This window comes from Clinocottus analis, unplaced genomic scaffold (genome assembly GCF_023055335.1).
Source record: "Clinocottus analis isolate CAN_PGR_092001 unplaced genomic scaffold, fCliAna1.0.p SCAF_17, whole genome shotgun sequence".
NCBI classification, from domain to species: Eukaryota; Metazoa; Chordata; class Actinopteri; order Perciformes; family Cottidae; genus Clinocottus; species Clinocottus analis.
The window spans coordinates 3,240,725-3,253,422 of NW_027175898.1; the positions used below are offsets into that span (position 1 = coordinate 3,240,725).

At 40.9% G+C, this 12,698-nt stretch overlaps 1 protein-coding gene across 2 annotated transcripts in view; it reads left to right on the forward strand.

Annotated features, from left to right (window-relative positions):
* The window catches only part of sntg2 (syntrophin, gamma 2), a 70,529-nt gene extending 59,394 nt beyond the window's left edge, over positions 1–11,135 (forward strand). For both annotated transcript variants that reach the window (XM_068579825.1, XM_068579826.1), the window contains exons 15-17: positions 9,204–9,296; positions 9,857–9,967; positions 10,219–11,135. In XM_068579825.1, the coding sequence (XP_068435926.1) occupies positions 9,204–9,296; positions 9,857–9,967; positions 10,219–10,347 (333 nt within the window). In that variant the 3' untranslated portion in view covers positions 10,348–11,135. The remainder of the gene's footprint in view (positions 1–9,203; positions 9,297–9,856; positions 9,968–10,218) is intronic.
* Positions 11,136–12,698: the final 1,563 nt, after the last annotated feature.

Genomic DNA, 12,698 nt, shown 5'->3' on the forward strand with positions numbered 1-12,698 from the left:
GGGGGGGGAGTTTGGTACTCAGGACCCTTAAATGAGGACATTTATAAATAATACAAAGCTGAGCACCTGTCAGATGATATTTCAATCACCAGCACACTGAAATCCTTTCCGGGTCAACATGGGAACCAGATGTAATTAAATGGCTTCCGACGTTGCCGGCTGTCCTGTGGGGTCAGCCGGCAGCGCGCTGTACTCTGCTACAGGACACGGGCTCTTCAGCAAAAAGCGTCAGTCTCAGAGCTTTAGGAGCCGTGAATAATCCCTTCTACGTTCAGAGGACTCATGTGGTCACTGACAGTTTGGAGTCATAATTCTACTGGACGTAATTACATTCTCCAGTTAATTCTGATCACTGCTAAAGCTTTAAAACTGCTGGATCGACAAAGGACCTGATGGTTTTATACACAGCAACGGGACATTTTTATAAGTGTAGCAGTGCCAGCTGTTTGTCTTTCGCGTGACCGTCCGGTCCGTCCTCGGGAATGCATTATCTGAGGAAGCATGGATTTCTTCAAATTTGGCACAGATGTGCACATTAACAAGAGGGAGAACGGATGAGAAATTGGTGGTCAAAGGTCACCGAAACATGTTTTAAGCCATAACTCAAGGATTAAAAGGCTTTTGATGCCAATTTTCCACAAATGTAGATTAAAAAAAAATGAAGTGAGGACCATTCAGACATAGATTTAAACGTGTAACGTGCCTTGTTGTTGACGAAGGCGATCGTTCTCGTTCTTCACCTGTTGCCGGACGGACATTAGCAAATTAGCTTCCTGGGTTGGTAATGTTGACACATGTCCAGTCCATGTAAGGACAAATTGGTCAAATTTATCAGCTAAATATACATTTAACTGAAGTACCTTCATCTATTGATGCTTTTTTTATTGATGTGCTGTCCAGAATGCAAACACCACCAAAATGTACAGTGGAAATGTCCCTGCTCAGTACAGTTATAAAGTACAAAAGGAACCTGTCTGGTCTCATGTACTATGCTCCCTTTGAGGGCCAGCTGCATGGTCCAAAAACAGGTGTGTGAGCACCAGACAATGGAGAGCGCCGCAGACAATAGTCCCATCCCTTTAGGGCACCGCAACTCACATCGGAATGACATCTCCGTGAGTTTGCACCGCAAGAGAGATCCCCGTCACTGGTCACACGGCTGCCCCTTGTGGCTGATGGCGAGAAAGCACCAGCCGTCGTTGTGTGGGCATGTGACTTCCATCAGCCACAAGGCCCAGCAAAGAGACCAATCCAGCTCGGCCAACTGGATTTAAGTGAGGGGGGGATTTTAGCGAAGAGTTCAGAGTTGGAACAGTTCATTCTGTGCGTTTCAAAATGTACGGAGTGAAAATGTATGATTTACACTCAGATGTACTTGGACTTAGGGCCAAAAATTCCAAGCATGGCAGAAAGTATCAGAAGGACGAGGTTAGAAAATGAATATTGTAAATATGTCTCATTTCAGTACAGTCCCATACATCCTAGTTAGGTGTGTGTGTGTGTAGGTGTTTGTGTAGGTGTGTGTGTAGGTGTGTGTGTGTGTGCGTGTGGTCTGTAGAATCCCAAATACAGGCGAGAAAAGGCTTAATTTGTTTAAGGGAAGCATCCAGACCTGTCTGCATTACATTTGATGAGGGGTCCTGAGCGGGGCTTAGTGTAATTAACCCAGTGTAACGGCCATTAAAGTAGACACCATGCATACACTGTAGTAAGTCATATAGAAGGAATACTAATTCATACGAATGTATTGACCTCACATTGACCTCTTTTCTTCTCCACTCCATAACTATTACTGCTTAAACTCAACAGTTTCAATAATTCATGGACACGTGTGGTTGCGCTCTCTCGACGTTCTCTCGATTTAAAAACAGGGAACAGTGTTGACATGAAACACTCCACCTGTGACCACCAGCATGCTTTGGGAGCACGTTGTCATTGTAAAAAAAGTGAATCACTAAACAAAATGCTTAATTCATGGCTTGACTTAAAAGCTACAGTTATAAAATGGGAGCACATTGCATTTCCCTCTTGCAACGCTCTGTGGGCACTGCTCTATCCAAGCTCTGCATACTGTAATTTCCCTGAGCACTGTGCAAGGCAAAAAATTACCCGCTAACAAACCAACCCCGGAAAAGAGGACAGATCGGCCTTTTAAGAGCTGCGAGTTCAGACTTTATGGCTGAGCCATTTCACAATGCTTTGCTAATAACTCCATGTGCCGTCGGTGTTTGAAGAAATTAGTTCACACACTTCTAACAGAATCACAAAAGATGGTAATTTTTGGAGAGTTCTGTTATTCGCTCTGTACAATTGTTCATACGGCGTACAATTATGAACGCAAGTTTTTAAACAAAAAACACACAATTGCCAATCATTTTAACTTCAATTGCGGTGTTGCCAGATTAGATTGCCAGTTTCCTGTCCAATCACAACATAAAACCTCAATAAACCTTCCATTAAAAAAAGCTGTTTCTCTTCGGCATGGCGGTTAACCCTTCGTGTACTGACGGTTCTGTCAGAACGAGCCTTTAAAGACAAATCGGTGTTTAATCCAGATGTGTGGTGCATTGTTTATGTATTTGTATTGCGTTAGTTAATAACAGTGGTACAGAACATGATTAACATATACATGTAATCGATGAGAACTATTTGATTTATATTATTAATACCAATTTATTGTAGTGAAAATCCAGACATTTGGTAGAGATTTCTAAAAACATTGGAAAATCAACAGAAAGGATCAACAGGTGAAGATGCTAAGCTGTAGCTTCTGGTTTTAGCACAATACCATGTGCAGCCACCAATTTCATATTTAAAAACTCTTTTAATTAAAGTCGTCTGAAATAGAAAAAATAGCCACAAAAAACAAACCAGGATCACCGGTCTTAATGACTGCAGCTTCGTCGCACTGACCCTCTGCGGTCATGAAGACTTCTGAGCCCCTAAAACCCTCACCGACCCGCTCCAGGACCGCCTGCAGTTCACCTACCGAGCCAACAGGTCTGCAGACCACGCAGTCAACACGGCACCCCACAAGGGTGATTGGCTGCAATCTGCCACCCGTCCATGACGTGTACGCCTCCAGGGCCCGGAGGCGAGGAAGAACGATTGTAACCAACCTCTCACAAACTCTGTGAGTCCCTTCCCTCTGGCAGGAGGCTGCGATCAATCAGGATCAAAACCTCAAAATAACAGTTTCTTCCCTTCCACATTTGGCTCCTCAACAAAGCCCGGCACCCCCGCTGACTCGGACTCCTACGTCCCCAAGACAATTGCATACATTTACACCCCATTGCACCACTCCCTTTGAAATGTGCACTTGACACTTTAATGACAGACGTGTGTTAACGTACTGTTAGTTTAAGAATCGAAAATATGCGAAACCAACAATGTTTCTTAGTATTTATTGTTACGCACCAATCACCAAGCCGCATTCCTTGTATGCACAAAAGTACCCGGCAATAATTCATTTCTGATTGTGGTTCAGATTTTTGTTGGCAAAATGGATGGTTAGAAATAAAAAGCCTGCTTTTGTCTGCCAAGAGGACTACGCATTTTGAGTTGTAAATCTGAGTGATCACTGACCACGTTTACACACGCAAAATATTCAGTTTTCTATCCCTAATTCGAAAAAAAGACAATATTCCTAATAAGCTGTTTGCATGGTTAATGAAGATAAACAATTTCTGTTTACTTGCTGCTGTGCATATTCTGATTACCGTAAACATGACCCCTGATGCTGCATCCTCATGACCGGAGGCCAGTGAAGTGGAACGGCATTGAGCTGCCGTGCCGTTTTCCTTTTCTGCATCACAATGATTTAAAATACGGGAAAATTAGGGCTCGGAATTGAAAATTGATTTGCATGAAAAAAAAATATCTGTAGATTTTTCAGATGTCTCTTTTCCAATGTAGGTTTAATAGGAAGTAGTCTTCTACACTCTGTGGCATCATGTGGGCGACTGGCTCAGGGGTTAGCATGTTAGCAAGAAGACGCTTTACTCCGAATTGCTCCTCGTTGCTGTGTCTACAGTGTATAGAGCAAAAATGTAGTCGCTTTGGACCAAAGCATCAGCTAAATGAAATGTAATGTGACAGACCCAGAAGGTGTAAAGTCACAGTTTGGCAACGATTTGAAATTGGCTTTCAAGCCGTCTTCCTGGGGCTAAGGGTTAGAGCGAAAGACGTGACGGGATCAGCAAAAACATTCCAATAAAACATGAATGTTCATCCTAGTCGGGGACCTTTTAGGAAAGATGAAATCTTCTATATTCATTTGTTTGATCAAAGTTGGAGTTGGGTGGTTAGCTAAGCTTTACCGTCAGAAGCCAAGTTTCCATAAAATAATGCAGTTTAGTTTATTATCATTAATGAGTGTCAGTGGTGAAATATCTTATATTCAGTACTGCCATGTTAAGATTTGATTGTGAACTTGGCAGTGGATCCTAAACTGAACATTAAAGAGATTGTCCAGGTTTGTCTCCTCCGTGCACCTTGTGCCACATGATATATGGAGCCAGTAGAGAAGGATAATAAAGAAGCACAGCAGCAAGGCACTCGCCAAGATAACAGTCCTGGATGAAGGATCGCCTCCTGAGTGAGAGGAAGAACACCAGCTCCAAAGTGGACTAGTTGGATACGTGCGTTTCGATAATGCTAATCAATTTACATCACTTGCTGTCAATGGCAAAGCCGTGGACTTGTACATTGACTGGTGGGTTTTTTTTTCCCAGCATAGAGGCAGAAACAAGCAGCTGGATGGATGCAGAGTGGTGACGTTCCCCTCTTTCACTGTAACAATATCAAGTCCCTCTGCTGCGCCACACAACGTTAGCTTCAAAGGGGGAATGATAATATGCAGGAGTGTTTGATGCTGCAGTCACACGGTTAGCTGGTAGCCGGCTAATGGGGCTGAATCCACTCTGGATGTGACATAAATGTCAGATGTCAAGTTGCAAATGACATTCAGCGCAGTTTTCAATCCAATCTAAGCAACTAGATTGACAGGCGTTGGATTTATGTTGAATGTAAATAATGAATGTAATAAAACAAATATTTAGATTTCACATTTATGAAATCCGATTTATGTCAAATATGCCAATAAGTAGTTGTATTTGAATGATTTGTGTATCTGGAACACAGGTATTAAATAACGCCGTACTCTAAAGTAAGTGCACTTCTTTCCGATTCAAATCTTTTTAGGCAGTTTTGACTCGGAAAGAAGAAATTATGAAATATGATAATGAAGCATTTTTTCAGTCTTTAATGATGCAAATGTGGGACACCTTCCTTTGGGAAAGCACTGAAAGCGATGAAGCATTTAAATTTGCTTGTGAGTCTATGTTCTCCAGCCAATTAGGCGAGCCTCCTGTGGCTTCTGAGGAACAGTCAACGCAGTCCAACTTAGGATAACCTTCACGTCGACTGGACGTGAGCATTACATAAACATTGCTGATGGGGTAGAAGTCGGGGGTATATCTGACAAAACTGTCCAGCCTGCGTTTTCCCTCACATGCGCCCTATTTCCTTTCTTTTTTTTCCTTTTCTGGTTGAAGCCCAACTTGGCATTGATGAGGTATTTTAGCTCACAGTAAGCGGTCTCGTTGTGCCATTTTTCACTTTTAGGGTCTTCTGGCTAAGATCCCTCTCCTTTTGTCTTTAAAAATAATCAGGAGAACACTCCTGTTAGAAAGAGGACATTCTGAACTCATTTAATATGCAACTTTTAACCAAACTCTTAGTTTAAAGTGGTTATAATCAACATGGGCCACATCTACAATTGTTGTAATCTAGGTCGGACTTTCTTTCCCCTCGTTCATTATGAATGTAAAATAAATAAACACTGCGATGCACATCAGTAGATGGTTCTCAATTAACATAATTGGTGATTGATCATGTTATTTATAGGCCCAAATTAGGCCTATTTCAGCACCCTAGGCATCGTCACACAATGACATATTCACTGCTGCTGCGAGATGTCGCTGATTATGCTCTGAGAAGCCAACTCGTACTCCAGCACCGTGTGAATCTATTTGCAGAGAGCAACGAGTACTTATTTGGTTGCTGTCTTCATGGAGCTGTGCAGTAGTTTGGACCCAGCATCTCATTTTTTTTGTATCCAATACTGACAATATATGTCATCGTGTTTGGCTTTCAGTCACTGCAGAAGTATCTCTACTTCACAGCTATTGAAAAAACACAAAAATACATATAGAGACAGAGAGAGTGAGAGTTTGTGTGTTTGTGTTTGTGTGTGTGTGCGTGTGTGTGTGTGTGTGTGTGTGTGTGTGTGTGTGTGTCAGGTCTTGCTCTTTATTTTATGTCTTCTGACTTCAGGAACACTTGTTCTTAGTGTCTATCATGGCCGTGGCTTGAACTGGCACAAAAGCTAAAAAAACAAAATGCATTCCAAACACATCTGTGTGCGTTATTTGTACCACATTTTGTGATACCATTCTTACACCAGAGTTTACACCGACTTATATTTAGAAGCTTCCTGTTAGAGGATGTGTGACCAATCTCAAAAGATACAGCGGAGGGTCTTACATCCTAGATCTCTACCTTAATTAACTGCCTCCCTAGCCCTTTATCTCCTCTCACTCGTTGTGACCAAATTAGAGTACTGCAGTGTAATACTTTACACTTATTTTATCTTACACCAGTCCTCTGTTGTTTTTTTTAAGATGTTGTATGTATAATTCCCTGCACCGCCATCAAACTTTGCTACGGAGATGTTTTTTCAAAAATATTTTATTTCATGTTGCTAATTCTCCCAGAAAAATCCCTTCCAATTAGTGAAGTGTAGTCACAGTTCACCATGTCACAACATAGTCTTGCATGTGGTGACAGGAAGAACTTACCACTGTTTCTTATCCCTGTCACAGCTGAGTTCATGCCACTGCTAAAGACAGACACGCGTGTGAGCGCGTGCGTGTGAAGTCTGTACAATCCCTCGTCACTGCACTCTATAATTGAAATCACCATGTCCCTGCTGTGTTATCAAGTGAAAAAAATAAGGAAGGGAATAAAAGCCATATATAACACAAACAGAAAATCTGAATCCACTTCTCGGTATTCCAGCAGAGTGAAGGACAAAACAAATTTAAATCATGTGGCAAGACAAGCCTTTAGAGGGATATTGCTCCACGGAGAGTCGAACGTTTACACATCAGTGCTTTTCAAAAGACTTGTGAAAAAGAACTGTGAGGCACATGCTTGTTTGTGTTGCAGCAGCAGAATGAATGTAAAGGATTCATGGCATTCAATTGACATTATCAGGATGCCGCGCCAGATGCCGCTCGCGCAGGACAAAAGAAAATCAGATTTGCTCTTGTTATCAGATCTTCAAAAGCCTGACGTGTCAGACCGGCACTTTAACAACAACTCTCGTGTAAACACATGTAACATGTATTCATAAGCAGAGTAATGTTCAAGAGAAATCATTCTGTACTGCTCTTTTTTGATTCATGGGGTTTATGAGAGGAATATTTAAAAATTCAAACAGCAATGAAAGTCTGATAACTTGACATATCCTTGGCATTGCTGGTTCAAGGATGCCGAACCAACTGGTTCAGGATGATTCATTATCATGCTACACAAAAGGAACAGGAGCATAAAAGTACGTGCGTACCTGCTAGCATTTGTTTCCAGTAGATAAGATCCATCGTTGTTGTGGTTTGCGCCTTCATTTTTTCAATTTTTTCAATCTCAGATTTTTTTATAGGAATTACAAACGGGAGGCAAGAATTTGCTCTGGCCCACGCAATAAAAAGAAGAATAAAAAGAAATAAAGACAATGACAGATCCTATGTGGGGCAGCCTGAGTCATCGGTGCTGAATGCCAAGGATCAGGTCCTCAGGCCGGAGTTGATTTTGAGGTTTCCCATTCTCCAGTATGTCAGCATTAATCCCCCGCAGCAAAATTCATCCTCACGTCTTTACAAATTGTGTGGCGCTAGTCACCTGGTTTCATAGGGACTACTCAAATGGCTAATTGGTACATTACTGTAGCCGTAAAGCTAACTGCGAAGGCGTTACCTAAGGTCCCTTAGCAGTTAGCTTGCCAGGCGCTAATTTCCTTGCTGTCGTGAGTCATAATGACCTTTCATAACTTTATTAATAAATGAGTCATAAGCCATTTTCGCGGAAGACATTGTTTATTTTTAGATTCTTGGCATTGTGCATGCTGGCTCGCTCTTACACTCACAGGAGCACTCGAACAGAACAAAGTCATTGTTGGTGTCAACACTACTGGTAACAGCTGAGCCAAAGTGTCTGCCGTGGGAAAGGAGCGCTCTGCGCTAATATTCAAGCTAACTGCCAGTTAACAAGCTTGTTAGCTCAGCTAAAGCTCGACGTGCTAACTGTCAGTCAACAAGCTTGTTTGTTTGGGTTGTATATGGTTAAAAAAAGATGGATGGAGCAACACTACTCATAACCTTTGATAGCTTCCTCTGTTTTGGATGCTCCAGTTCTGCCGAGACGACTTTCTATTGGTAAAGGGTGCAACTTTGTCCGTTTTTTTTTTCACTTAAACTTATTTCAAAGGAATTAACTTTTTACATTGACAGTATGCGGTTTCAAATGCTAGCGAGAGCAGTCAACACACTTTTTCAGAGGAATTTTTATGGTCATTCCTGAGTGGTTAGAGCCTGATGATTCATTAAACTTAATTATATACCTTTCAGTGAACCTTTTTACTTGTTAACTAATAATAACATAATATTTATATTGGCGATGTTCCACGTTAGCGAGCCGTGCAATTTGAAACGCTTCCTCACTGGCTTGTTTTACCAACACACATTAAGAGGATGGAGCCATTGATAATGATATTTGTTACACCTGTGCTTCTTCTGCTATGAAGGAGCAAAGCCTATTTTCTGGGTTATGAAAGAGGACAGTAAATGAGTGCTAAGACGGAGATGTTTGATAAAATGCCAAGTAAATTATGAATTCATCCCCTGCCAATATTAGGCTGCATTCGGCACCACAAAACGGGAGCGGGGAAATAAAGGTATTATTAATTTACATACAGTACAGTCATAGTTAGAAGTAGCATCTAATACGCGCTTCTGTGGTCTTTATGTTTGGCTGTTGTCTTGGATGCTCATACAGAGAAATATATCACAGTACTTTATGCACAGTATGTCATTAAGAAAGGATACAAATCTAAACATTAATGGTTATTAATTCTCTCTCAACAGTCCAAAAGCTACATGTGCAGCAGCCAGGGGAATGTGCTGTGCTTCACGCTGGATTTTGGATCGGGGTTCACCTGCTCAGAAGGCACTTCAAAGGTGAAGTATTTCTTAGCTCAATTATTGTTGACATCCAGATTCTGTACTGTTCCTCCCATAAAAGCTCCTGAGAATGCAGTTTGACATCATTTTTTTTCTGTATTGTTACGCAGTATTTGTCCTGACTCACTAAGGCTTCCATTGTATTTGAAAACATTGTTTTAATAGCCACAGAATTACAGAAATAGAGACTCTCAAATGTCACCAATTTGGCACAATGGACTTTCCAGAATAAAGTAGAGAGTAGCTGTATCTCAGATAATGGTGTGCCATTGTTAAATATATATTTTGGGGGATTATTTTTGGCAGCCCTGCCTCATTTTGAGTGGGTACATTTTCTGAACATTTAATCGGTGCAAGAATGTCCCAGCACTGAAATCTAAAGTACTAATCTACTTTTGTCATAAACTGTGCAGTTTTCTTAAAGTACTCTTGCACATTGAAATGTCAGGTCTTGATCATGCAGGTCTCTTTGTATTAAGACGCGGTATTTAAATATTCTACTCTATTATTGCAATCCCTGTGCTGCTGGCTTTTATAATCCCCTCCCTCCCGTTCAGACCGCACTGTGGCGATATAAGTTCTCTCAACTTAAAGGCTCCTCCGATGATGGGAAAACCAGGGTAAAACTCCTCTTCAAGAATGCTGAAAGCAACCAAATAGAGATGAAGGTAATTCAAATTACGGTTCTTCTTTCTTTTTACATCAGAAGTTCGAAAGAGCTGTAATTTTGCATATGTTATTGCTCACCAACCATGGCGCTAACGGGTCATTTTACAGAAAGTCTTGTGAGAGTGTGTCCCTTGTCTGGTGTACCAGCGTTATACATGCAGTTTTTTAAGAGCTCTTAAGTTTAAAAATGTTATCTAAAATACAAACATCTTGTTTATGTTGATGCGTCTCTCTGTCTCTCCTTTTTCAGGAACTGGAGTTTGCTAATCTAACAGCCGTCCTTCACTGTATACATTCTTTTATTGCTGCCAAAGTGGCCTCCATGGACCCTCTCTTCATGTGCAGTCAAAGCCTACTTGGAAATTACATGAACACTTAAGACGACACGTCCTCATTGTCATGTGCGCCTGTGGCAAATATCAGCAGTATTTTATTTTCTGCACAGAGCCAATTGATATGTATATACTGTTCTTGCTATTTTTGTATGGACTACTGAAAATAATAAATATTTGTAAAAGACTGTACAAGTAGATAATGTATTAATTAATTGTGGAATGAAGATGTTGTTTAATTTTTGAGGAAAATACAAAACGCTTCAACAGTTTTTCCTTTTCTTTCGTATTTTTAAGCTCATTACATTATGAAATCTCAGCGGTTACTCCTCGTCTACTTGTCACTTCAAAAGGCAGCGTCCATGCTGCTTTATGGTGTAGAACTGCCATACGTTTGACAACAGGACATGAATCGCTAAACATAGAAGCTGCCACTAATCTCAGCTGGTGCTGTATCTACGAAGAATAATGATGCCGTACCTACATCTAGTGAGTCGAGACATTTTTAACACACATAATGAATCTGATGCTGGCTTACTGTCGTGGGGGGATTCACATTTTTGACAGACCTTTGACAGACCTTTGACAGGGATTTTCTTCATTCCAAATTCACAGTTGAACAGTAATGAAAAAGCTAACCCTTCTCTGTTCCCAGTTCTTCTGCTTTGCTTTCCTTCATTTTTCATCCCTGTGAACAAAAGACACCACAATGCAATGCAGTCCAAGCCTCCAAATAACCACTGAATTAAATCAACATCCCTCTGATTAAATTGTATGATGTTTGTGCTAATGTGACCATTGTTTTCTATCAAATAAAGGCTAATGTTTCCAATTACTCTGGGCAATGAGGACCTTTCACTGCAATGTGACATTTCAGCTTCAAAGCATTATTAAAGGGACACTTTTATCAACTGACAATGGACCAGCTGTATGTCTTCAGGTGAGTTGTGTTGTGGTTGTAGTGTGAAATTGCATTGCTTGGATGCAATACATTTTTAATAAAGCAAAATTGACACACCACAGCCCCCTGTAGGTTTGAACTTTAAAGGTGGAGGGCACGCAGTGGATGTTACTTCATCCCTGACACTGCAGGTGGTTGTCCGATTTTAACCGATCAGCTTATCCCAGTAATTATGTGCAATTTAGTTTTAATTGTGCTGCGCTGACACTTATTCAATTAAGTACTTATTTCACATGGATGAGTCAATTATCACACTGCAGGTAATATCAGCTTACAGTCTTACAAGAGATGTGCTGGAATATTTCTTGAACTGGCGCTGCAGTTGTGTGTCCGTTCACTTTTTGAGCAAATTTTTAACAAGTTCGAGCTATCGGCTACTTTTCTCACGTTGCTGTAATCCACCAGTAAACTGAAAAGAAGAAGCAGAGGTTTCACGCAGGAAACAAGACAAGTTGACTTTTGACGAAGGCATTTTATGCAAGCATACAAACTTGTTTTGACCCTTCGGTCAGTCCCGCTCAAACTTAAACTGACCAATCCCAGCTTCAGCCAGCTCTGACCAGAGTTCAACAACCAACTGGCTCTCCTCCAAAGACTCTTTTGTTTCAGATTCTCTTCAAATTCAGGGTTTCAGAGTAAATTCAGAGTATGTTAGCATGCCATTAAGTAGTGTTAGCATGTCTATGCTACGGCAGTTACTACAGGTATACTCTGATGAATGTAACCGTGAATAAAGACCTGACCAGCTCTACAGGAACAGTGCTGTTCCTTCACTGTCTTCTGTCTCGATCGCCAGGTGATGAGGTCATTCACTTTTACACTGTGATCTGTCGTCACTGTTTGACATCCAGGATCTATATTTATTGGTATTGAACTTATTGCAGCCCTTAGGTCTTGCTTAGCGAAGGGGAATTTGAGGGAGGTTTATTGCATTTTAATATTTCCAAACCGATTTACTAGAACAATACTTTCACATGCGCCGAGAAAATGTTTTACTTTCTACCTTGAGACCATGAGCTTGTTAGGCAACACAATGTAGATGTATCCGGTTGTAAAAGTTAGTTTTAGAAGTACAGGTAGGCAGATTGTGTTACTTTTGGACAGGACCAACACATATGCTACAGTCCAAGCTAAGCTAACCATCATCTCTTGGCTGTGCCTTCATATTTATTGGGCAGATAAAAGACCGGCATTGATCTTTTATGTGACTCAAGGCAAGAAATTGAAGAAGAATATTTTCAAAAATGTCATTTTATTTGGGACGTATTGCAGATGGGCAGCTAAATCTAAAGTCTGTGTAGATAACATGTCGGTGAATGGTAGTCTATGCTATGCAGAAGGTTGATTGGTCCAGAAAGAAATATACATTTTATTCAATTTACTTTGGATCACAAAGTCCCTTTCCCCTCAAATCCTGCTGTTAGTGTGTTGATGAGT